General features: G+C 52.9%; 1 protein-coding gene across 1 annotated transcript in view; it reads left to right on the top strand.

Moving 5' to 3' along the window:
* The window catches only part of LOC119963580 (diacylglycerol kinase theta), a 199,813-nt gene extending 178,409 nt beyond the window's left edge, over window positions 1–21,404 (top strand). The window contains exons 21-22 of the mRNA XM_038792910.1: window positions 8,292–8,444; window positions 20,846–21,404. Of these exons, the coding sequence (XP_038648838.1) occupies window positions 8,292–8,444; window positions 20,846–20,947 (255 nt within the window). The 3' untranslated portion in view covers window positions 20,948–21,404. The remainder of the gene's footprint in view (window positions 1–8,291; window positions 8,445–20,845) is intronic.
* Window positions 21,405–26,947: the final 5,543 nt, after the last annotated feature.

Below are 26,947 nucleotides of genomic sequence, written 5' to 3'. Positions count from 1 at the left end.
CGCAGGTCTCTGAACCCTGGTCGCAGGTCTCTGAACTCAGGTCGCAGGTCTCTGAACTCAGGTCGCAGGTCTCTGAACCCTGGTCGCAGGTCTCTGAACCCTGGTCGCAGGTCTCTGAACCCTGGTCGCAGGTCTCTGAACTCAGGTCGCAGGTCTCTGAACCCCCTCGTCGCAGGTCTCTGAACCCCCTCGTCGCAGGTCTCTGAACCCTGGTCGCAGGTCTCTGAACCCTGGTCGCAGGTCTCTGAACGCTGGTCGCAGGTCTCTGAACGCTGGTCGCAGGTCTCTGAACGCTGGTCGCAGGTCTCTGAACCCCCTCGTCGCAGGTCTCTGAACCCTGGTCGCAGGTCTCTGATCCCTGGTCGCAGGTCTCTGAACCCTGGTCGCAGGTCTCTGAACCCTGGTCGCAGGTCTCTGAACCCTGGTCGCAGGTCTCTGAACCCTGGTCGCAGGTCTCTGAACCCTGGTCGCAGGTCTCTGAACCCTGGTCGCAGGTCTCTGAACCCAGGTCGCAGGTCTCTGAACTCAGGTCGCAGGTCTCTGAACGCTGGTCGCAGGTCTCTGAACCCTGGTCGCAGGTCTCTGAACCCTGGTCGCAGGTCTCTGAACCCTGGTCGCAGGTCTCTGAACTCAGGTCGCAGGTCTCTGAACTCAGGTCGCAGGTCTCTGAACGCTGGTCGCAGGTCTCTGAACCCTGGTCGCAGGTCTCTGAACCCTGGTCGCAGGTCTCTGAACGCTGGTCGCAGGTCTCTGAACGCTGGTCGCAGGTCTCTGAACGCTGGTCGCAGGTCTCTGAACGCTGGTCGCAGGACTCTGAACGCTGGTCGCAGGTCTCTGAACGCTGGTCGCAGGTCTCTGAACGCTGGTCGCAGGTCTCTGAACGCTGGTCGCAGGTCTCTGAACGCTGGTCGCAGGTCTCTGAACGCTGGTCGCAGGTCTCTGAACGCTGGTCGCAGGTCTCTGAACGCTGGTCGCAGGTCTCTGAACCCTGGTCGCAGGTCTCTGAACGCTAGTCGCAGGTCTCTGAACCCCCTCGTCATAGGTCTCTGAACCCTGGTCGCAGGTCTCTGATCCCTGGTCGCAGGTCTCTGATCCCTGGTCGCAGGTCTCTGATCCCTGGTCGCAGGTCTCTGATCCCTGGTCGCAGGTCTCTGATCCCTGGTCGCAGGTCTCTGATCCCTGGTCGCAGGTCTCTGAACTCAGGTCGCAGGTCTCTGAACACAGGTCGCAGGTCTCTGAACCCTGGTCGCAGGTCTCTGAACCCCCTCGTCGCAGGTTTCTGAACCCTGGTTGCAGGTCTCTGAACCCCTCCTGTTTCGGCCACGATGATGTAGCTATTCAGAGTTCTTTGGTAAGTGACGAGGTCTGATTCTCTGATACAAACACTCAACACATTGACACATTCGCCTCAGCAAGCACATCTGGAGTTGCCTTTTTTTCTTACAGCCAAATAGAAAACTGGTGTATTTATAGAGAGCTTGGCTGCAATTCTGTGTTCTCAACCACATGATCTGTTCTGAATTGTCTACCACAAGCCAGGCTGGAACCTGACACCACCCATAATTAACTTTCTATTTACTTTTCCCTTCAACGAATATACTAAGAGGGATAAATGAAGCCAGAGATCTTGGCGTACAAGTGCACTGGTCCCGGCTCTAGGTCAATGTCCTTGTGGAGTTTCCACATTCTCCCCGTGTTTGCGTGGGTCTCACCCCTACAACCCACAGGTGCTTAGGTGGAATGGCCATGATAAACTGCCCCTTAATTGGAAAAATGTTTTCAAAAGGAAGTTCCTTAAAGTACACAAGTCCCTAAAGGCAGCAATTCAAGTAGACAAAGAAAGCAAATGGAATGCTCTCCTTCATTGGCAGAGGTATAGAATATAAAAGTAAGGTTATAATGTTGGAATTGTATAAAACACTGCAGAGGCCACAACTGGAATATTGTGCAGAGTTCTGGTCACCACATTACAGGAAGGAGGTTATTTCTCTGGAGAGAGGGCAGAGGAGGTTTACAGGAATGTAGCCTGGGCTGGAAAAGTGCGGCTACGAGGAGAGATTGGGATTATTTTCCTTGGAACAAATAAGGCTGAGGGATGACTTCATTGAGATCAAAATTATGAGGGGAAGAGATCGAGTGGACAGTGGGCACCATGAAAGCACAGTTGCTTCACAGCGACTAGGTTCCTAGGTTCAATTCCCGGTTTGGGTCACTGTGTGGTGTCTGCACGTCCTCCCCGTGTGTGCGTGGGTTTCCTCCGGGTGCTCCGGTTTCCTCTCACAGTCCAAAGATGTATAGGTTTGGTGGATTGGCCATGCTAAATTGCCCTTAGTGTCCAAAAAAGGTTAGGAGGGGTTACTGGGTTATGGGGATAGGGTGGAGGTGTGCGCTTAGGTAGAGTGCCCTTTCCAAGGGCCGGTGCAGACTCGATGGGCTGAATTGCCTCCTGCACTGTAAATTCTATGCTTCTCTATAAAATTGTTTCCCTTGGTGGGGAATTCTAGAACCGGGGATTCAAGATAAGAGGTAGAAGGTGGACTGAGGTTTGTTACTTTGGGGGGGGGGGGGGGGGGGGGGGGGTGGGCTGGGGTTTGTTACTGGGGGTGGGGGGGGGCTGGGGTTGGTTACTCGGGGGCTGGGGTTTGTTACTGGGGGGGGGCTGGGTTTTGTTACTGGGGGTGGGGGTGGGCTGGGGTTGGTTACTCGGGGGCTGGGGTTTGTTACTGGGGGGTGGGCTGGGGTTTGTTACTGGGGGGCTGGGGTTTGTTACTGGGGGGCTGGGGTTTGTTACTGGGGGGCTGGGGTTTGTTACTGGGGGTGGGGGGGGCGCTGGGGTTTGTTACTGGGTGTGTGGGGGGGGCTGGGTTTGTTACTGGGTGTGTGGGGGGGGGGCTGGGGTTTGTTACTGGGTGTGTGGGGGGGCTGGGGTTTGTTACTGGGGGGTGGGCTGGGGTTTGTTACTGGGTGTGTGGGGGGTGGGCTGGGGTTTGTTACTGGGTGTGTGGGGGGGGCTGGGGTTTGTTACTGGGTGTGAGGGGGGGCTGGTGTTTGTTACTGGGGGTGGGCTGGGGTTTGTTACTGGGGGGTGGGCTGGGGTTTGTTACTGGGGGGGCTGGGGTTTGTTACTGGGGGGTGGGCTGGGGTTTGTTACTGGGGGGGCTGGGGTTTGTTACTGGGGGGCTGGGGTTTGTTACTGGGGGGTGGGCTGGGGTTTGTTACTGGGGGGCTGGGGTTTGTTACTGGGGGGTGGGCTGGGGTTTGTTACTGGGGGGTGGGCTGGGGTTTGTTACTGGGGGGGGGGGTGGGGTTGTTACTGGGCGGGCTGGGGTTTGTTACTGGGGGGTGGGCTGGGGTTTGTTACTGGGGGGTGGGCTGGGGTTTGTTACTGGGGGGTGGGCTGGGGTTTGTTACTGGGTGGGCTGGGGTTTGTTACTGGGGGGTGGGCTGGGGTTTGTTACTGGGCGGGCTGGGGTTTGTTACTTGGGGGTGGGGTGGGGTTTGTTACTGGGGTGGGCTGCGGTTTGTTACTGGGGGGTGGGGTGGGCTGGGGTTTATTACTGGGGGGTGGGCTCGGGTTTGTTACTGGGGGGCTGGGGTTTGTTACTGGGTGTGGGGGGGGTGTTACTGGGTGTGGGGGGGGGGTTGTTACTGGGTGTGGGGGGGTGTTATTGGGTGTGTGGGGGGGGTTGTTACTGGGTGTGGGGGGGGTGTTACTGGGTGTGGGGGGGGGTGTTACTGGGTGTGGGGGGGTGTTATTGGGTGTGTGTGGGGGGTTGTTACTGGGTGTGGGGGGGGGTTGTTACTGGGTGTGGGGGGGTGTTACTGGGTGTGGGGGGGTGTTATTGGGTGTGTGTGGGGGGTTGTTACTGGGTGTGGGGGGGGGTTGTTACTGGGTGTGGGGGGGTGTTACTGGGTGTGGGGGGGGGTTGTTACTGGGTGTGGGGGGGTGTTATTGGGTGTGTGGGGGGGGGTTGTTACTGGGTGTGGGGGGGTGTTACTGGGTGTGGGGGGGTGTGTTACTGGGTGTGGGGGGGGTGTTACTGGGTGTGGGGGGGGGTGTTACTGGGTGTGGGGGGGGTGTTACTGGGTGTGGGGGGGTGTTATTGGGTGTGTGGGGGGGGTTGTTACTGGGTGTGGGGGGGGGGTGTTACTGGGTGTGGGGGGGGGTTGTTACTGGGTGTGGGGGGGGTGTTACAGGGTGTGGGGGGGGGTGTTATTGGGTGTGTGGGGGGGGTTGTTACTGGGTGTGTGGGGGGGGGGTGTTACTGGGTGTGTGGGGGGGTTGTTACTGGGTGTGGGGAGGGTTTTACTGGGTGTGGGGGGGGGTTGTTACTGGGTGTGTGGGGGAGGTTGTTACTGGGTGTGGGGGGGGGTGTTACTGGGTGTGGGGGGGGTGTTACTGGGTGTGGGGGGGGGTTGTTACTGGGTGTGGGGGGGGGTTGTTACTGGGTGTGGGGGGGTGTTACTGGGTGTGGGGGGGGGTTGTTACTGGGTGTGGGGGGGGTGTTACTGGGTGTGGGGGGGGGTGTTACTGGGTGTGGGGGGGGGTTGTTACTGGGTGTGGGGGGGTGTTATTGGGTGTGTGGGGGGGGTGTTACTGGGTGTGTGGGGGGGGGTGTTACTGGGTGTGTGGGGGGGTGTTACTGGGTGTGGGGGGGTGTTATTGGGTGTGTGGGGGGGGTTGTTACTGGGTGTGGGGGGGGTGTTACTGGGTGTGGGGGGGGGGTTACTGGGTGTGGGGGGGGTGTTACTGGGTGTGGGGGGGGGTGTTACTGGGTGTGTGGGGGGGTTGTTACTGGGTGTGTGGGGGGGGGTGTTACTGGGTGTGTGGGGGGGGTTGTTACTGGGTGTGTGGGGGGGGGGGTGTTACTGGGTGTGTGGGGGGGGTTGTTACTGGGTGTGGGGGGGGTGTTACTGGGTGTGGGGGGGGGGTTGTTACTGGGTGTGGGGGGGTGTTATTGGGTGTGTGGGGGGGGGGGGTTGTTACTGGGTGTGTGGGGGGGGGTGTTACTGGGTGTGTGGGGGGGGGTTGTTACTGGGTGTGGGGGGGTGTTACTGGGTGTGGGGGGGGGTGTTATTGGTTATATTGATTTGTTCTTGTTGATATCCTGGTGATTACAATTGTTAAAACTCTGAATGCCTTAATAAATGGAGAATCCCACCCCTGGAGTCCAAAGCAGTTCAGCTGAGGTGGGATATTGGGGATAGGGCGGGAAGAGTGGGCCTAGGTACCATGCTCTTTCAGAGGGTCAGTGCAGACTTAATGGACCCAATGGCCGCCTCCTGCATTGTAGAAATTCTCTGGCTTTTTGGTTCTATCAGAAATAAAAAGCTGTGCTGGGCGTTCTTAGCAGATCTGACAGCATCGTGGAGAGAGAAACAGAGTCAATGTTCCGAAGAAGAGTCATTCAGACTCAAAACGTTGGTGTTGTTTCTTCATGGACGCTGCCGGACCTGCTGAGTTTTTCCAACATTTTGGTTTTATTGCAGGAGAACCTCTGAACCCAGAGAGTGAAGACAATGTGGGAGTCGGCACCACAAATAAAAGTTGATGTGAATATAAAGGGAATCGAGATAACATTCATGAAGGATAAAGGAATATATTCTGATAGGGTAGGAGGAGGCTTGTGTGAAGTGTAAACACCAGCGTGGGCCGAATGGCCTGTTTCTGTGCTGTAAATACTTTGTAATTCTGAAGAATAATGTCTTCCCCATAATGTGATCATTAAATACCGTGTGCAGTACCAAGGGATATGGACTAGTGGTGTATCCAGTTACATAGCTGTACACTGTTATATATTAAACAAATAGACAATTTTTTAAAAAGAGACAGAAGGTGTAGAGGGGAAATGAGGAAGAACATTTTTACGCAGAGGGTAGGGGGAGTCTGGAATTCACTGCCCGAGTTGGTGGTGGATGCAAAGACCCTCAACTCTTTAAAAAGTATCTGGATCTGCACCTTAAGTAAGCTACAGGGCTATGAAGCGGGAGCAGGAAGGTGGGATTAGAAAGGGCACCTGGGTATCCTCGGGCTAGCATGGACAAGATGGGCCGAATGACCTCCTTCTGTGCTGTAACTTTTCTATGATTGTAACTTCCATCTCCATTGTATTGTTACAACTTCGATTTATTTGAATTAAGATTTATGGAGTTTACTTGTCTGCACGGTAGCATGGTGGTTAGCATAAATGCTTCACAGCTCCAGGGTCCCAGGTTCGATTCCGGCTTGGGTCACTGTCTGTGTGGAGTCTGCACATCCTCCCCGTGTGTGCGTGGGTTTCCTCCGGGTGCTCCGGTTTCCTCCCACAGTCCAAAGATGTGCAGGTTAGGTGGATTGGCCATGCTAAATTGCCCGTAGTGTCCTAAAAAAGTAAGGTTAAGGGGGGGGTTGTTGGGTTACGGGTATAGGGTGAATACGTGGGTTTGAGTGGGGCGATCATTGCTCGGCACAACATCGAGGGCCGAAGGGCCTGTTCTGTGCTGTACTGTTCTATGTTCTATGTTCTATAAGTCCCCATGTGTGAAACACGCCAGGTTCTAAGGACCTCACCACACAACAAGAACAGTTTAAATGGTGAATATTACAAAGGTAACAAGTCAGAAAGAGAAAAAGCTACGGTCCAGTTAACTGTAATTAACAGTAAGAGGGGAAAATTTAACTTTTTAAACAATTGAACAGACTTCCCACCAGCTTCTCAGACCAGGATGTGAAGTGAAGACTTGGAAAACGTGTTAAAACACCTCTCCACATGGCATCATTAAACTCTTTGTAACCTTAAAGATGTTTGGTGCAGGGTGGCGCAGTGGTTAGCACTGCTGCCTAGGGCACTGAGGACCAGGGTTCAATCCCGGCTCTGGGTCACTGTCAGTGTGGAGTTTGCACATTCTCCCCGTGTCTGCGTGGGTTTCGCCCCCACAACCCAAAGATGTGTAGGCTAGGTGGGTTGGCCATGCTAAATTGCCCCTTAATTGGGAAAAAATAATTGGGTACTCTAAATCTATTTTTAAAAAGATGTGTGTTGCCAACCTTGACGCTAACAAACCATCATTTCCTGATTTGTTTAAAATTTCACTTTGGTCTTAAAGGGAACCAGCACAAATGCAAAATCCCATCTTTTCCCAAAGTCCATGGGTTATTTAGCACAATGCCTGGGAGTGCTGGAGGCAGATTCAATCAGGCCCTTCACAGTTAGAGAATGATCTGAAGAGAAGCAGGGGAAACGATGGGACGAGGTGAGCGCTTTTGTCGAGAGCTGGGGTGGACACTGTGGGACAAATGGTCTTCTGTGATTCTAAATTGTGCTGACAAATTCCAATTTCTGTAAACATTAAATTAAGGTAGATAAGTCCCCAGGGCCTGATGGGATCTACCCCAGAATACTGAGAGTGGTAAGGGAGGAAATTGCAGGAATCTTCGTATCTTTACTGGTGACAGGTGAGGTCCCAGAGGACTGGAGAATAGCTAATGTTATTCCTTTGTTTAAGAAAGGTAGCAATGGGCAGCATGGTGGCACAGTGGTTAGCATTGCTGCCTACGGCGCTGAGGACCCGAGTTCGAATCCCATCCCTGGGTCACTGTCAGTGTGGCGTTCGCACATTCTCCCCGTGTCTGCGTGGGTTTCACCCCCACAACCAAAAAGATGTGCAGGATAAGTGGATTGGCCACACTAAATTGCCCCTTAATTGGAAAAAATAATTGGGTACTCTAAATTTATAAAAAAAAGAAAGGTAGCAAGGATAATCCAGGAAATTACAGGCAGGTGAGCTTTACGTCAGTGGTAGGGAAATTATTGGAGAGGATTCTTCGATACATATATTCAAGAGGCGGCTGGATATAGCACTTGGAGAGAATGGGATCAAAGGCTATGGGGAGAAAGCAGGAATAGGCTATTGAGTTGGATGATCAGCCACGATCGTGATGAATGGTGGAGCAGGCTCGAAGGGCCAAATGGGCTCCTCCTGCTCCTAACTTCTATGTATCTATGAGACAGGATTTCCTCCCATTTGGAAGCAAGTGGACATTAGCTAACATTGGAACATCCCAACGTAATGTTCATCCTCAAGCAGAAAATATTTTATTGTGTAATTTCTGAATGAAAATGCATTTTTTAAGAGACGGACACCCAGAGAGAATTACAGGAAATAGCTCTGTTTAGCTCTGTATTACTCTGTTTAACTCTGTATTGTGTGGCTCTGTATTACTCTGTTTAACTCTGTATTGTGTGGCTCTGTATTACTCTGTGTTGCTCTGCATTGCTTCCAGAACATTAATGGTTTGTCTTAATCTTTAGGGGCAAGTGCAAAGTGGGTTGCGGTCTGGAATTCGTATCGCACAGGGGACATATTTCCGCGTCACGTTGCGAAAGTCAATTCCCGTGCAAGTGGATGGAGAACCTTGGATTCAGCCACCTGGACACATCATCATATCTGCTGCAGGGCCTCAGGTATGAAGGTGCAAGACACCTTTTAGAGAATAAACCAACATTGCAAAATGTGTAGCAATTGTGATTAATTGAGAAGCTTGGGTGAAAGTCCAAATTTGAGAATATGATTATCCTGTAAAGATAAATTAGGGGATGATAGTTTCTTGGTGCCACAGTTGGATTTTAAACTTCTATACATTGTAACAAGAATGGAATTCTACCTGTTGAAAATTATGGAAAATATTACCGTTACACCTTGTCCAAAATCTGTTATTTTTTAATTTAGATTACCCAATTATTTTCTTCCAATTAAGGGGCAATTTAGCGTGGCCAATCCACCTAGCCTGCACATTTTTGGGTTGTGGGGGCGAAACCCACGCAGACAAAGGAAGAATGTGCAAACTCCACACGGACAGTGACCCACAGCCAGGATCGAACCTGGGACCTGGGTGCTGTGAGGCCGCTGTGCTAACCACGAGGCTACCGTGCTGCCCTTAAAATCTGTTATTTAATCTCAAACTATTAATATAGACAAGGCCAATGGGGTGAATGGGGGACCAGACAGGAGGGTAATTGAGGTACAGGGCAAAATGGTGATGAGGGACAGGGTGAGTTGGCGACGAGGGACGGAGTGATTTGGCGGTGAGGGACGGGGCGAGTTGGTGACGAGGGACAGGGTAAGTTGGTGACGAGGGACGGGGTGAGTTGGTGACGAGGCTCAGGGTGAGTTGGTGACGGGGCTCAGGGTGAGTTGGTGACGAGGGACGGAGTGAGTTGGTGACGAGGGACGGGGCGAGTTGGTGACGAGGGACGGGGTGAGTTGGTGACGAGGGACGGAGTGAGTGGGTGACGAGGGACGGGGTGAGTTGGTGACGAGGCTCAAGGTGAGTTGGTGACGAGGGACGGGGCGAGTTGGTGACGAGGGACGGGGCGAGTTGGTGACGAGGGACGGGGCGAGTTGGTGACGAGGGACGGGGCGAGTTGGTGACGAGGGACAGGGCGAGTTGGTGACGAGGGACGGGGTGAGTTGGTGACGAGGCTCAGGGTGAGTTGGCGACGAGGGACGGGGTGAGTTGGTGACGAGGGACGGGGTGAGTTGGTGACGAGGCTCAGGGTGAGTTGGTGACGAGGGACGGGGTGAGTTGGTGATGAGGCTCAGGGTGAGTTAGTGACGAGGCTCAGGGTGAGTTGGTGACGAGGGACGGGGCGAGTTGGTGACGAGGCTCAGGGTGAGTTGGTGACGAGGGACGGGGCGAGTTGGTGACGAGGGACGGGGTGAGTTGGTGACGAGGCTCAGGGTGAGTTGGTGACGAGGCTCAGGGTGAGTTGGTGACGAGGGACAGGGTGAGTTGGTGACGAGGGACAGGGTGAGTTGGTGACGAGGCTCAGGGTGAGTTGGTGACGAGGGACGGGGTGAGTTGGTGACGAGGCTCAGGGTGAGTTGGTGACGAGGCTCAGGGTGAGTTGGTGACGAGGGACAGGGTGAGTTGGTGACGAGGGACAGGGTGAGTTGGTGACGAGGGACGGAGTGAGTGGGTGACGAGGGACGGGGTGAGTTGGTGACGAGGCTCAGGGTGAGTTGGTGACGAGGGACGGGGTGAGTTGGTGACGAGGGACAGGGTGAGTTGGTGACGAGGCTCAGGGTGAGTTGGCGACGAGGCTCAGGGTGAGTTGGTGACGAGGGACGGGGTGAGTTGGTGACGAGGGACAGGGTGAGTTGGTGACGAGGGACGGGGTGAGTTGGTGACGAGGGACGGAGTGAGTTGGTGACGAGGGACGGGGCGAGTTGGTGACGAGGCTCAGGGTGAGTTGGTGACGAGGCTCAGGGTGAGTTGGTGACGAGGCTCAGGGTGAGTTGGCGACGAGGCTCAGGGTGAGTTGGTGACGAGGGACGGGGTGAGTTGGTGACGAGGGACAGGGTGAGTTGGTGACGAGGGACGGGGTGAGTTGGTGACGAGGGACGGGGTGAGTTGGTGACGAGGGACGGGGTGAGTTGGTGACGAGGCTCAAGGTGAGTTGGTGACGAGGGACGGGGTGAGTTGGTGACGAGGGACGGGGTGAGTTGGTGACGAGGGACGGGGTGAGTTGGTGACGAGGGACGGGGTGAGTTGGTGACGAGGCTCAGGGTGAGTTGGTGACGAGGGACAGGGTGAGTTGGTGAAGAGGCTCAGGGTGAGTTAGTGACGAGGCTCAGGGTGAGTTGGTGACGAGGGATGGAGTGAGTTGGCGACGAGGGACAGGGTGAGTTGGTGACGAGGGACAGGGTGAGTTGGTGACGAGGGACAGGGTGAGTTGGTGACGAGGGACGGGGCGAGTTGGTGACGAGGGACAGGGTGAGTTGGTGATGAGGCTCAGGGTGAGTTGGTGACGAGGGACGGAATGAGTTGGTGACGAGGGACGGGGTGAGTTGGTGACGAGGGACGGGGCGAGTTGGTGACGAGGGACGGGGTGAGTTGGTGACGAGGGACGGAGTGAGTTGGTGACGAGGCTCAGGGTGAGTTGGTGACGAGGGACGGAGTGAGTTGGTGAAGAGGCTCAGGGTGAGTTAGTGACGAGGCTCAGGGTGAGTTGGTGACGAGGGATGGAGTGAGTTGGCGACGAGGGACAGGGTGAGTTGGTGACGAGGGACAGGGTGAGTTGGTGACGAGGGACAGGGTGAGTTGGTGACGAGGGACAGGGTGAGTTGGTGACGAGGGACAGAGTGAGTTGGTGACGAGGGACGGGGTGAGTTGGCGACGAGGCTCAGGGTGAGTTGGTGACGAGGGACGGGGCGAGTTGGTGACGAGGCTCAGGGTGAGTTGGTGACGAGGGACGGGGCGAGTTGGTGACGAGGGACAGGGTGAGTTGGTGATGAGGCTCAGGGTGAGTTGGTGACGAGGCTCAGGGTGAGTTGGTGACGAGGGACGGAATGAGTTGGTGACGAGGGACGGGGTGAGTTGGTGACGAGGGACGGGGCGAGTTGGTGACGAGGGACGGGGTGAGTTGGTGACGAGGGACAGGGCGAGTTGGTGACGAGGGACGGGGTGAGTTGGTGACGAGGGACGGAGTGAGTTGGTGATGAGGGATGGAGTGAGTTGGTGACGAGGGACGGGGTGAGTTGGTGACGAGGGACAGGGTGAGTTGGTGACGAGGCTCAGGGTGAGTTGGTGACGAGGGACGGGGCGAGTTGGTGACGAGGCTCAGGGTGAGTTGGTGACGAGGGATGGAGTGAGTTGGCGACGAGGGACAGGGTGAGTTGGTGACGAGGGACGGGGTGAGTTAGTGACGAGGCTCAGGGTGAGTTGGTGACGAGGGATGGAGTGAGTTGGCGACGAGGGACAGGGTGAGTTGGTGACGAGGGACGGGGTGAGTTAGTGACGAGGCTCAGGGTGAGTTGGTGACGAGGGATGGAGTGAGTTGGCGACGAGGGACAGGGTGAGTTGGTGACGAGGGACGGGGTGAGTTGGTGACGAGGCTCAGGGTGAGTTGGTGATGAGGGACGGAGTGAGTTAGTGACGAGGCTCAGGGTGAGTTGGTGATGAGGGACGGAGTGAGTTGGTGACGAGGGACGGGGTGAGTTGGTGACGAGGCTCAGGGTGAGTTAGTGACGAGGCTCAGGGTGAGTTGGTGACGAGGGATGGAGTGAGTTGGCGACGAGGGACAGGGTGAGTTGGTGACGAGGGACAGGGTGAGTTGGTGACGAGGGACAGGGTGAGTTGGTGACGAGGGACGGGGCGAGTTGGAGACGAGGGACAGGGTGAGTTGGTGACGAGGCTCAGGGTGAGTTGGTGACGAGGGACGGAATGAGTTGGTGACGAGGGACGGGGTGAGTTGGTGACGAGGGACGGGGCGAGTTGGTGACGAGGGACGGGGTGAGTTGGTGACGAGGGACGGAGTGAGTTGGTGACGAGGCTCAGGGTGAGTTGGTGACGAGGGACGGAGTGAGTTGGTGAAGAGGCTCAGGGTGAGTTGGTGACGAGGGATGGAGTGAGTTGGCGACGAGGGACAGGGTGAGTTGGTGACGAGGGACAGGGTGAGTTGGTGACGAGGGACAGGGTGAGTTGGTGACGAGGGACGGGGCGAGTTGGTGACGAGGGACAGGGTGAGTTGGTGATGAGGCTCAGGGTGAGTTGGTGACGAGGCTCAGGGTGAGTTGGTGACGAGGGACGGAATGAGTTGGTGACGAGGGACGGGGTGAGTTGGTGACGAGGGACGGAGTGAGTTGGTGATGAGGGATGGAGTGAGTTGGTGACGAGGGACGGGGTGAGTTGGTGACGAGGGACGGAGTGAGTTGGTGACGAGGCTCAGGGTGAGTTGGTGACGAGGGACGGAGTGAGTTAGTGATGAGGGATGGAGTGAGTTGGTGACGAGGGACGGGGTGAGTTGGTGACGAGGGACGGGGCGAGTTGGTGACGAGGCTCAGGGTGAGTTGGTGACGAGGGACGGGGCGAGTTGGTGACGAGGCTCAGGGTGAGTTAGTGACGAGGCTCAGGGTGAGTTGGTGACGAGGGATGGAGTGAGTTGGTGACGAGGCTCAGGGTGAGTTGGTGATGAGGGACGGAGTGAGTTGGTGACGAGGGACGGGGTGAGTTGGTGACGAGGGACGGGGTGAGTTGGTGACGAGGCTCAGGGTGAGTTGGTGATGAGGGACGGAGTGAGTTAGTGACGAGGCTCAGGGTGAGTTGGTGATGAGGGACGGAGTGAGTTAGTGACGAGGCTCAGGGTGAGTTGGTGATGAGGGACGGAGTGAGTTGGTGACGAGGGACGGGGTGAGTTGGTGACGAGGGACGGGGTGAGTTGGTGACGAGGCTCAGGGTGAGTTGGTGATGAGGGACGGAGTGAGTTAGTGACGAGGCTCAGGGTGAGTTGGTGATGAGGGACGGAGTGAGTTGGTGACGAGGGACGGGGTGAGTTGGTGACGAGGCTCAGGGTGAGTTGGTGACGAGGCTCAGGGTGAGTTGGTGACGAGGGACAGGGCGAGTTAGTGACGAGGCTCAGGGTGAGTTGGTGACGAGGGACGGGGTGAGTTGGTGACGAGGCTCAGGGTGAGTTGGTGACGAGGGACAGGGCGAGTTAGTGACGAGGCTCAGGGTGAGTTGGTGACGAGGCTCAGGGTGAGTTGGTGACGAGGGACGGGGTGAGTTGGTGACGAGGGACGGGGTGAGTTGGTGACGAGGGACAGGGCGAGTTGGTGACGAGGGACGGGGTGAGTTGGTGACGAGGGACGGAGTGAGTTGGTGATGAGGGATGGAGTGAGTTGGTGACGAGGGACGGGGTGAGTTGGTGACGAGGGACGGGGTGAGTTGGTGACGAGGCTCAGGGTGAGTTAGTGACGAGGGACGGGGTGAGTTGGTGACGAGGGATGGAGTGAGTTGGCGACGAGGGACGGGGTGAGTTGGTGACGAGGGACGGGGTGAGTTGGTGACGAGGCTCAAGGTGAGTTGGCGACGAGGGACGGAGTGAGTTGGTGACGAGGCTCAGGGTGAGTTGGTGACGAGGGACGGGGCGAGTTGGTGACGAGGGACGGAGTGAGTTGGTGACGAGGGACGGGGCGAGTTGGTGACGAGGGACGGGGCGAGTTGGTGACGAGGGACGGGGTGAGTTGGTGATGAGGGACGGAGTGAGTTGGTGACGAGGGACAGGGTGAGTTGGTGACGAGGGACGGGGTGAGTTGGTGACGAGGGACGGGGTGAGTTGGTGACGAGGGACAGGGTGAGTTGGTGACGAGGGACGGGGTGAGTTGGTGACGAGGGACGGGGTGAGTTGGTGACGAGGCTCAGGGTGAGTTGGCGACGAGGCTCAGGGTGAGTTGGTGACGAGGGACGGGGTGAGTTGGTGACGAGGGACAGGGCGAGTTGGTGACGAGGGACGGAGTGAGTTGGTGAAGAGGCTCAGGGTGAGTTAGTGACGAGGCTCAGGGTGAGTTGGTGACGAGGGATGGAGTGAGTTGGCGACGAGGGACAGGGTGAGTTGGTGACGAGGGACAGGGTGAGTTGGTGACGAGGGACAGGGTGAGTTGGTGACGAGGGACAGGGTGAGTTGGTGACGAGGGACAGAGTGAGTTGGTGACGAGGGACGGGGTGAGTTGGCGACGAGGCTCAGGGTGAGTTGGTGACGAGGGACGGGGCGAGTTGGTGACGAGGCTCAGGGTGAGTTGGTGACGAGGGACGGGGCGAGTTGGTGACGAGGGACAGGGTGAGTTGGTGATGAGGCTCAGGGTGAGTTGGTGACGAGGCTCAGGGTGAGTTGGTGACGAGGGACGGAATGAGTTGGTGACGAGGGACGGGGTGAGTTGGTGACGAGGGACGGGGCGAGTTGGTGACGAGGGACGGGGTGAGTTGGTGACGAGGGACAGGGCGAGTTGGTGACGAGGGACGGGGTGAGTTGGTGACGAGGGACGGAGTGAGTTGGTGATGAGGGATGGAGTGAGTTGGTGACGAGGGACGGGGCGAGTTGGTGACGAGGGACGGGGCGAGTTGGTGACGAGGGACGGGGTGAGTTGGTGACGAGGGACAGGGTGAGTTGGTGACGAGGCTCAGGGTGAGTTGGTGACGAGGGACAGGGTGAGTTGGTGACGAGGCTCAGGGTGAGTTGGTGACGAGGGATGGAGTGAGTTGGCGACGAGGGACAGGGTGAGTTGGTGACGAGGGACGGGGTGAGTTAGTGACGAGGCTCAGGGTGAGTTGGTGACGAGGGATGGAGTGAGTTGGCGACGAGGGACAGGGTGAGTTGGTGACGAGGGACGGGGTGAGTTAGTGACGAGGCTCAGGGTGAGTTGGTGACGAGGGATGGAGTGAGTTGGTGACGAGGGACGGGGTGAGTTGGTGACGAGGCTCAGGGTGAGTTGGTGATGAGGGACGGAGTGAGTTAGTGACGAGGCTCAGGGTGAGTTGGTGATGAGGGACGGAGTGAGTTGGTGACGAGGGACGGGGTGAGTTGGTGACGAGGCTCAGGGTGAGTTAGTGACGAGGCTCAGGGTGAGTTGGTGACGAGGGATGGAGTGAGTTGGCGACGAGGGACAGGGTGAGTTGGTGACGAGGGACAGGGTGAGTTGGTGACGAGGGACAGGGTGAGTTGGTGACGAGGGACGGGGCGAGTTGGAGACGAGGGACAGGGTGAGTTGGTGACGAGGCTCAGGGTGAGTTGGTGACGAGGGACGGAGTGAGTTGGTGACGAGGGACGGGGTGAGTTGGTGACGAGGGACGGGGCGAGTTGGTGACGAGGGACGGGGTGAGTTGGTGACGAGGGACGGAGTGAGTTGGTGACGAGGCTCAGGGTGAGTTGGTGACGAGGGACGGAGTGAGTTGGTGAAGAGGCTCAGGGTGAGTTAGTGACGAGGCTCAGGGTGAGTTGGTGACGAGGGATGGAGTGAGTTGGCGACGAGGGACAGGGTGAGTTGGTGACGAGGGACAGGGTGAGTTGGTGACGAGGGACAGGGTGAGTTGGTGACGAGGGACGGGGCGAGTTGGTGACGAGGGACAGGGTGAGTTGGTGATGAGGCTCAGGGTGAGTTGGTGACGAGGCTCAGGGTGAGTTGGTGACGAGGGACGGAATGAGTTGGTGACGAGGGACGGGGTGAGTTGGTGACGAGGGACGGGGCGAGTTGGTGACGAGGGACGGGGTGAGTTGGTGACGAGGGACAGGGCGAGTTGGTGACGAGGGACGGGGTGAGTTGGTGACGAGGGACGGAGTGAGTTGGTGATGAGGGATGGAGTGAGTTGGTGACGAGGGACGGGGTGAGTTGGTGACGAGGGACGGAGTGAGTTGGTGACGAGGCTCAGGGTGAGTTGGTGACGAGGGACGGGGCGAGTTGGTGACGAGGCTCAGGGTGAGTTGGTGACGAGGCTCAGGGTGAGTTAGTGACGAGGCTCAGGGTGAGTTGGTGACGAGGCTCAGGGTGAGTTGGTGATGAGGGACGGAGTGAGTTGGTGACGAGGGACGGGGTGAGTTGGTGACGAGGGACGGGGTGAGTTGGTGACGAGGCTCAGGGTGAGTTGGTGATGAGGGACGGAGTGAGTTAGTGACGAGGCTCAGGGTGAGTTGGTGATGAGGGACGGAGTGAGTTAGTGACGAGGCTCAGGGTGAGTTGGTGATGAGGGACGGAGTGAGTTGGTGACGAGGGACGGGGTGAGTTGGTGACGAGGGACGGGGTGAGTTGGTGACGAGGCTCAGGGTGAGTTGGTGATGAGGGACGGAGTGAGTTAGTGACGAGGCTCAGGGTGAGTTGGTGATGAGGGACGGAGTGAGTTGGTGACGAGGGACGGGGTGAGTTGGTGACGAGGCTCAGGGTGAGTTGGTGACGAGGCTCAGGGTGAGTTGGTGACGAGGGACGGAGTGAGTTGGTGACGAGGCTCGGGGTGAGTTGGTGACGAGGGACAGGGCGAGTTAGTGACGAGGCTCAGGGTGAGTTGGTGACGAGGGACGGGGTGAGTTGGTGACGAGGCTCAGGGTGAGTTGGTGACGAGGGACGGGGTGAGTTGGTGACGAGGGACGGGGCGAGTTGGTGACGAGGGACGGGGTGAGTTGGTGACGAGGGACGGGGTGAGTTGGTGACGAGGGACGGGGTGAGTTGGTGACGAGGGACAGGGCGAGTTGGTGACGAGGGACGGGGTGAGTTGGTGACGAGGGACGGAGTGAGTTGGTGATGAGGGATGGAGTGAGTTGGTGACGAGGGACGGGGTGAGTTGGTGACGAGGGACGGAGTGAGTTGGTGACGAGGCTCAGGGTGAGTTGGTGACGAGGCTCAGGGTGAGTTGGTGATGAGGGACGGAGTGAGTTGGTGACGAGGGACGGGGTGAGTTGGTGACGAGGCTCAGGGTGAGTTAGTGACGAGGGACGGGGTGAGTTGGTGACGAGGGATGGAGTGAGTTGGCGACGAGGGACGGGGTGAGTTGGTGACGAGGGACGGGGTGAGTTGGTGACGAGGCTCAAGGTGAGTTGGCGACGAGGGACGGAGTGAGTTGGTGACGAGGCTCAGGGTGAGTTGGTGACGAGGGACGGGGCGAGTTGGTGACGAGGGACGGAGTGAGTTGGTGACGAGGGACGGGGCGAGTTGGTGACGAGGGACGGGGCGAGTTGGTGACGAGGGACGGGGTGAGTTGGTGATGAGGGACGGAGTGAGTTGGTGACGAGGGACAGGGTGAGTTGGTGACGAGGGACGGGGTGAGTTGGTGACGAGGGACAGGGCGAGTTGGTGACGAGGGACGGGGCGAGTTGGTGACGAGGGACGGAGTGAGTTGGTGACGAGGGACAGGGTGAGTTGGTGACGAGGGACGGGGTGAGTTGGTGACGAGGGACGGGGCGAGTTGGTGACGAGGGACGGAGTGAGTTGGTGACGAGGGACAGGGTGAGTTGGTGACGAGGGACAGGGTGAGTTGGTGACGAGGGACGGGGTGAGTTGGTGACGAGGGACGGAGTGAGTTGGTGACGAGGGACGGAGTGAGTGGGTGACGAGGCTCAGGGTGAGTTGGTGACGAGGCTCAGGGTGAGTTGGTGACGAGGGACGGGGTGAGTTGGTGATGAGGCTCAGGGTGAGTTGGTGACGAGGCTCAGGGTGAGTTGGTGACGAGGGACGGAGCGAGTTGGTGACGAGGGACGGGGCGAGTTGGTGACGAGGGACAGGGCGAGTTGGTGACGAGGGACGGGGTGAGTTGGTGACGAGGGACGGGGTGAGTTGGTGACGAGGCTCAGGGTGAGTTGGTGACGAGGCTCAGGGTGAGTTGGTGATGAGGGACGGGGTGAGTTGGTGATGAGGGATGGAGTGAGTTGGTGACGAGGGACGGGGTGAGTTGGTGACGAGGGACAGGGTGAGTTGGTGACGAGGCTCAGGGTGAGTTGGTGACGAGGGACAGGGTGAGTTGGTGACGAGGCTCAGGGTGAGTTGGTGACGAGGCTCAGGGTGAGTTGGTGACGAGGGACAGGGTGAGTTGGTGACGAGGGACGGGGCGAGTTGGTGACGAGGCTCAGGGTGAGTTGGTGACGAGGGACGGAGTGAGTTGGTGACGAGGGACGGAGTGAGTTGGTGACGAGGGACGGAGTGAGTTGGTGACGAGGCTCAAGGTGAGTTGGTGACGAGGGACGGGGCGAGTTGGTGACGAGGGACGGAGTGAGTTGGTGACGAGGGACGGGGCGAGTTGGTGACGAGGGACGGAGTGAGTTGGTGACGAGGGACGGGGCGAGTTGGTGACGAGGGACGGGGTGAGTTGGTGACGAGGGACAGGGTGAGTTGGTGACGAGGGACAGGGTGAGTTGGTGACGAGGCTCAGGGTGAGTTGGTGACGAGGGACGGGGTGAGTTGGTGACGAGGCTCAGGGTGAGTTAGTGACGAGGGACGGAGTGAGTTGGTGACGAGGGACGGAGTGAGTTGGTGACGAGGCTCAAGGTGAGTTGGTGACGAGGGACGGGGCGAGTTGGTGACGAGGGACGGAGTGAGTTGGTGACGAGGGACGGGGCGAGTTGGTGACGAGGGACGGGGCGAGTTGGTGACGAGGGACGGGGTGAGTTGGTGACGAGGGACAGGGTGAGTTGGTGACGAGGGACAGGGTGAGTTGGTGACGAGGCTCAGGGTGAGTTGGTGACGAGGGACGGGGTGAGTTGGTGACGAGGCTCAGGGTGAGTTAGTGACGAGGCTCAGGGTGAGTTGGTGACGAGGGACGGAGTGAGTTGGTGACGAGGCTCAGGGTGAGTTGGTGACGAGGGACGGAGTGAGTTGGTGACGAGGGACAGGGTGAGTTGGTGACGAGGCTCAGGGTGAGTTGGTGACGAGGGACGGGGTGAGTTGGTGACGAGGCTCAGGGTGAGTTAGTGACGAGGCTCAGGGTGAGTTGGTGACGAGGGACGGAGTGAGTTGGTGACGAGGCTCAGGGCGAGTTGGTGACGAGGGACGGGGTGAGTTGGTGATGAGGGACGGGGTGAGTTGGTGACGAGGGACGGAGTGAGTTGGTGATGAGGGACGGGGTGAGTTGGTGACGACGCTCAGGGTGAGTTGGTGACGAGGGACGGGGTGAGTTGGTGACGAGGGACGGAGTGAGTGGGTGACGAGGCTCAGGGTGAGTTGGTGACGAGGGACAGGGTGAGTTGGTGACGAGGGACGGGGTGAGTTGGTGACGAGGCTCAGGGTGAGTTAGTGACGAGGCTCAGGGTGAGTTGGTGACGAGGGACGGGGTGAGTTGGTGACGAGGCTCAGGGTGAGTTAGTGACGAGGCTCAGGGTGAGTTGGTGACGAGGGACGGGGTGAGTTGGTGACGAGGGACGGGGTGAGTTGGTGACGAGGCTCAGGGTGAGTTAGTGACGAGGCTCAGGGTGAGTTGGTGATGAGGGACTGCTCACGGAAGCTCAGTTTGAATTCCACCTGGGTCATTCAGCTCCTAATCTCATTTCAGCCAAGAGAGCTAATTCATGAGGGGAGAGTGATTGCCCTTGACATCAAGGCAGCATTTGACTTGAGTATGGCATCAAGGAGCCCGAGCTAAACTGGAGTAAATGGTAATCAGGAGGAAAGCTCCCTGCTGGTTAGAGTCATTTCTGGCACAAAGGAAGATCATTGTGGTGGATCGAGGACAATCATCTTGTCATAATATCCACTCATGTATAGCATGAGATGCAGACAGGCAGTGATTGACACACAGGATAACCAATGAACACACACAACACAGAACAACCAATCACCAGACAGGACACCACCACTATAAAGCCCACAGGGCATTAAGGCTCTCTCTCTTTCACAGGACACGGCCAGGGAGATAGTCGCAGTGCACAGGCCAATGAACATCATCACCATGTGATAGAGAGCTAGTCTGGTCAAGCCAGTAGGAGGTTATCAGTTAGGTTAATAGAGTGTCAACCCACAGCAGATTATGTACAGCAATCAACAAGTTCAATAAAACAGTGTTGGACCATCTCCTGTGTCGGAAGCCTCTTTCTCGTTTTACTGCAGTCGATGTTAGACCAACACAGATAAAACATCTCAGTTCCAGGACATCACTGCAGGAGTTCCTCTGCGTAGTGTCCGAGGCAAAACCATCTTCAGCTGCTTCATCACTGATCTCCCTCCCATCATAAGGTCAGAGTGGGGATGTTTGCTGACGATCACACAATATTCAGCACCTTTCACGACTCATATACCAAAATAGTTTGTATCCATAAGCAACAAGACATGGATAAGATTACATTTGAAAAGTGACAAGTTAAAATCGTGCCACACACGTGTCAGTCAATGGCTATATCCAACATGAGAGTTTCTAAACATCTCCCTTTACCATCGCCAAATCCCCACCACATGGTGTTCTTGAACCAAGATCATAGGCTCAGCATCAACCAGGCTCACTTGAGATAATGTTGGTGAATTGATTTCTCCGTACAGCACACGTAACATTGGGGCAGGGTTAGCTCGCACAGAAATTGCTTTGGTTCCATTATGAGATCTGATATTATTTTATTTTCAGGTTCACATGTTGAAAAAATGTAAACAGAAGCAAAAGAAGCAAACTGGGAGTGTCAAAGATGCAAGAGCAGAGACTCTGGTAACCTCCGAAATGGGCAATTGACAAGTGATGTGGCAGCAACAATTTGGAAAGGACTCGCGATGTGACCGTAAATCAAGGGATTATTTGCTGAATCATTTAAGATTGTAGCAGTTTGCATTTTAATATCATTGACATTTATTTGCACATTTTCACTGGAAGATTATCTGTTATAGTGAAGTGTCTGATACCCCAATACAGTGGCCTCATAAACAGGTGCTAAGTTAGCAATTAAGTGATTTAGCCGAAATATTCTTCCTCCAGTTAACTGAACCGTGGAATTCTTGTCAACATAACGACATAATCTCGTCAACATAATCTTTTCCACTTTAAGGATCTGCTCTGGGCTGATTTTTGCTTTGAACTGAGTGACTGTTCTCACTGACCTCAGTTCTGAGCTCCGCTTGTTAACTCCTCTCGTGTCATTAAACTCCTGCCGTACAGAGATTTACAGGAAAACAATGTGAAGGGGCCCGGGACCATTTCTAGTCCAAGTTGTTACCGCTTGTTTCATACTCTGAAAATTCACAAATCGGTTCAGAAACTTCTAATTCAGCACTGACATAACCTCTTGAAAAGATTTAAATTCCTAGAAATATTCACAGTTGACATCTTTCAGTGAAGACATTCCAAATTGTTTACTTCTTATTATTTAATGGAATGAGCAGATATATTTGAACTCATTAATCCTGGTTAGTGCGATTGCAAGTGTGTATTTTGAAAGGGAAAATAGTTTTATGCAAAAAGGAATAATTATATTTGCGGCTGACGGAACATTCAGGGATATACATGTGGAAGCAGTGACCAACATCTTCTCGGTCAATTTATCAACCAGATCCACACTATTGTGATAGAATATGATTAGACATTAATGGTTAAAATAGATCATTTAGCACACTGTTCAAATCTTTTTATAAAATCAGTGGGATAGTCAATAAAACAGTGAATTATCCTGAGAGTATAACTGAGATGAAAGTGTGCACCCCATTCTGCCCGAACTACATAAGAATTTCAGATCCATTCCATTTTAATGGAACCATAAATTTTCTCTAAAGTTGCATTGAGACATACAAATCACATTAAATTATTCTCCTGTCAGTAACCAAGAATTAGTGGAAGTGTGCCTCAGACTTCACTACTTTATAAATGAAATGCCATTCTTTGATAGTCAATAGTAATATTTCACCTCATGCAAATTCAAGTTGAACAACGCCAATTTTCTCATTAAATATAAGTGCCATAGCTTTGCAAAAAACACTTTGGATTTACATAAGTTGAGTAAAATATGCCATACCACCTTACATCCTGCCTGAGGATTTGATAAATGACATATTCACTGAGTGGGTACTTGGCTAGTTACCTTTCCTGAATGGAGATCATACTTGTACAAACTTCTACTAATGAAGGGCTTGCTCTTGGAACCTTTACTGACGTGGAAACTTTGCCAATGAAATTGTTGCCTAGGTAAATCCAGCCTTAGTGAACAAAACACAACTTTTGCTGCTGATATTAGTGCCTAGAATATTAGCGAGAATATACAGATCTGTAAATATTGATAGTGTAAATTGCATTGTATATTCGCACGTCAGACTCTGTACCACTCGCACCATCCAAGACGGTGTTTTTGAAAAACTAATATTTGGACCTTGGTTCTTTGTAAACAGGAAGTTAGTAAAACAAAACACAGTTTGTAGTATCACGGGTTTGAAATTTCTGCCATCCAAATTCAGAATAAGATCTGTTTTGGAAGAATGAACTGCTGGGTTTGTATCACAATAATAAATAACACTGTTACAATTAACATGCATCAAGACCTCCTTTGGAGAGAAGTCTGGGGACCACCAGTAATGAACCTTTCCATTCCAATGTTAGTGATATAATCCTGAATGTGGTTAAATGAATGAAAATTAATTTCTTGTTAGGTGTTACTGGAATGATTAATCCTAATTAGCCATTCATACTTTATTTTTTTAATACTTTGCAAAATTTCCACAGTGGCCGTGAGGGAAATATTACAAGAAATGTATGTTTTCCTCTTGCTTCTATTGATGAGGGACTTCAGTCATTGGGAAACATCAACTTTCTCGGTTTACATTTTGAAATTCTAGTTATATTTTGGTAATACTTGTGTATTTTGAAAAATATTGATGACATATTTGTACCTTTTGATTTGACAGAGTTCATTTTATTTTGTTCTGTTTAAAGCTTTGTGGATTGATCCATGCTAATGTTTTACGTTTCCTGGCAATAATGGTAGGAACTTCAACAAAAGTACTTCTTGTAGATACACAAACGTGTTAATCGGTTTGTTAGTTTATAACACAGCACTTCATGAATCCAACACACATTTCTGTAATCACATTCTCAAAAAGATTTTGTATATTGCGTATTTATTTTTCTCCTCAATCTTTCAGGATTTACACATTTTCCTGGAAGAGGGAAAATAAATATTTAATCTTATTACTGGCAAGTGAAGAGAGGCAGCTCAGAATTAAAACCATTTTATTCCACTGCAATGTTTTACAGTTACACTTACAAAGGACTCCTTTTGAGTTACAATTTTAAATTGTCCTTTTTGTGCAAGTGTTGCTTCTACTGATGGCACAAGAATGAAAGCAATGGGACACTTTAGTTCAGACTAAAAAGGTTGGAACGGGCCTGTTGGCCAATGATGTAAAAGTTTGTAATTATTATAACTGGCTGGATAGCAGACAATTCTGGTTAATGTTTGCAGATTTCTGGGATATAATTGATAATTGGCATAAGTGAAGTCGAGCAAATTCTTAAGCTTAAAACATCTGGGTAACAATTGTCAACTTAAATCATTAAGTCAGTGGAAGACCTCAAATTAAGAAAGCAAGTGAGACAGTCCATCGTCCCTCATCGTCTGCACGACTTTCTGAGCTCTGATACAACTGCTTTCCTCGCTTTTATTTTTTTTTAAATGACTCTCCTGCTCCATAGTTGGGTGTAATATGGTTATTATAGCGTGGCTTTTGTGATCAGCATTAAAGAGTAAATACAAAGTTATGTTTCTATATTATAGCTCGTATCAGGTATTATTGTTCCAATTGTCTGGCGATGATTGTTTTACTGTGTTAATGCCTGATGGCAGCTGCAGTATCCACATTTCACAAAGATGCTGTAATAACCTCTGCATTCGTCAGATTTCTACAACCCCAGTTAGTGGGATTAGAGCTGACTTACATTTAACAAAGGAAATTGAAAAGTTAAACAGAACAATTCTCTGATCAAAGTACTAATTTTTTTCATTCACAAATAATTCTGGGGTTGGGTACATGACATTACAGATATTGGACAGATTAGATTGGTAGCAAATTCATTTGTTTTCTTAAACTGCTGGAATTAATTTTAACATGCTCATTTTGTGTTCAAAATGTAAGTGTGAGCTATTCAAATGTATTTACCTACTGTTTACCTGTGATGATTTTTTTTTCTTCTTTGTTTGACTCGTATAACATTTGTTTTCAAATCTCCGTTTTGTAGACCAAAATCTTAGGGAATGTTCCTCATGCACAATGTGTGATAAATGTGGCTAATATACTGTATTGACCGTGTCAGATTCTCATCGTTCCATCAATTGCTCGGAGCGAGAATGTCCATAATTTGACGCTATTTACAGCAGTTGTGTATATTTTGAGATTTGGGTAAATGGGTTGCTGTTGTGTTGTAAAAGAAATTGCACTGAGTTTCACAGTCTCTTCTTTTGAATGTAATTCTGTTCAAAGAAATATCCAAATATCTATGGCAAGAATATCTTCATCTAAATAAAACTGGGAATTGTAAAAATTATAAAATTGTCTGTTTTATTAAATAAAACAAGTAAGAAGTTAGTGAATAAGCTGCAGTTTGAAAGAAAAGTTGAATTGAAACAGAAAAGGAAAACGTGACTGACAAATAAAGAGCAATGTGAGAATAAAACAGCACTTAGTGTATAGAAGGCCATTAAGTCCAGCATGTCTGCATAATAATAATCGCTTATTGTCACGAGTAGGCTTCAATGAAGTTACTGTGAAAAGCCCCTGGTTGCCACATTCTGGCGCCTGTTCGGGGAGGCTGGTACGGGAATTGAACCTGTGCTGCTGGTCTTGTTCTGCATTAAGCAGTCATGGGGTGGCACAGTGCTTAGCACTGCTGCCTCACAGCACCAGGGACCCGGGTTCAATTCTGGCCTTGGGTCACTGTGCGGGTTCTCCCCATGTCTGCGTGGGTTCCTCCGGGTGCTCCGGTTTCGTCCCACAGTCCAAAGATGTGCAGGTTAGGTGAATTGGCCATGCTAAATTGCCTATAGTGTCCAGGGATGTGCAGGTTAGGTGAAGAGGTTTCTGGGAGAGGGCAAGGGTGGACTGCTCTTTGAGTGTCGGTGCAGACTCAGTGGGCTGAATAGCCTCCTTCCACACTGCAGGGATTCTATGGGAGTACGGTAGCACAGTGGTTAGCACTATTGTCTCATAATTCCTAAACTTTGATCCTGGTAGCCACAGTAGTTAAATGGCTAGTCTAGTTCAGTTTCTGGTCACGGTAACACTGAGGATGTTGATTGTGGGGGATTTAGCAATGGTAATGGCTTTGCATGTCAAGGGGTGATGGTTAGATCCTCTCTTGCAGGAGATTGTCATTGCCTCGCACTTGTGTGGCACGAATGTAACTTGTCAGCCCAAGGGGAAATAGAGAACCAAAATAAGAGAACATCACCCTCAGGCAGAGCAAAAAATGTGACAAGGGAGGTGGTCAATGCAGGATTGAGGGTGTTGTACCTTAATGCGCACAGTATACGGAACAAGGTAAATGAGCTTGTTGCGCACATTGAAATTGGCCGGTACGATGTTGTGGGCATCACAGAGATGTGGCTGCAAGGAGACCAGGGCTGGGATCTAAATATACAAGAATATGTGTCCTATCGAAAGGACAGGCAGATGGGCAAAGGGGGTGGGGTTGCATTGTTAGTAAGGAATGAAGTTAAATCGATAGCAAGGAGCGATATCGGATCAGAAGGCATAGAATCTCTGTGGGTAGAGTTGAGGAATCACAACGGTAAAAAGACCCAGATGGGAGTTATATACAGGCCCCCTAGCAGTAGTCAGGATGTGGGGCAGAAAATAAATCAGGAGATAAAAAAGGCAATATTACAAAAATCATCGGGACTTCAATATACAGGTGGACTGGGAAAATCATGTTGATAGTGGATCCCAAGAAAAGGAATTTGTGGAATGTTTAAGAGATGTTTTTTTGGAGAAGCTTGTGACAGAGCCTACTAGGGAACAGGCAATTCTGGATTTGGTGATGTGAAATGAGGCAGACTTGATTAGGGAACTTAAGGTGAAGGAACCCTTAGGGAGCAGTGACCACAATATGATAGAATTTACCCTGCAGTTTGAGAGGGAGAAGCTGCAATCAGATGTAACGGTATTACAATTAAATAAGGGTAACTACAAAGACATGAGGGAGGAGCTGGCCAGAGTTGATTGGAACAGGAGACTAGCAGAGAAGACAGTGGAACAGCAATGGCAGGAGTTTTTGGGGGTTATTAGGGAGGCACAACAGAAATTCATCCCAAGGAGGAGGAAACATGCTAAGGGGAGGACAAGGCAACCATGGCTGACAAGGGATGCCAAGGACAGCATAAAAGCAAAAGAAAAGGCATACAAAATGGTGAGGATTAGTGGGAAGACAGAGGATTGGGAACCCTTTAAAAGCGAGCAGAGGACAACTAAAAAAGCAATAAGGGGGGAGAAGATGAAGTATGAGTGCAAGCTAGCTAGTAATATATAGGGATTTTTTCTATATATATATATGAGAGGCAATAATAGACATTGGACCACTGGAAAATGTGGCTGGAGAAGTAATAATAGGAAACAAAGAAATGGCAGAAGAACTGAACAGTTACTTTGCATCAATCTTCACGGTGGAAGACACCAGAAGGATGACAGAGCTCCAGGAGAATCAGGGGGCAGAGGTGAGTGCAGTGACCATTACTAAGAAGGTTCTGGGGAAACTGAAAGG

Source organism: Scyliorhinus canicula, chromosome 3, assembly GCF_902713615.1.
Source record: "Scyliorhinus canicula chromosome 3, sScyCan1.1, whole genome shotgun sequence".
Lineage (NCBI taxonomy): Eukaryota > Metazoa > Chordata > Chondrichthyes > Carcharhiniformes > Scyliorhinidae > Scyliorhinus > Scyliorhinus canicula.
The sequence above is the reverse complement of the archived record's forward strand: the minus strand, read 5'-3'. Positions and strand labels throughout refer to the sequence as shown.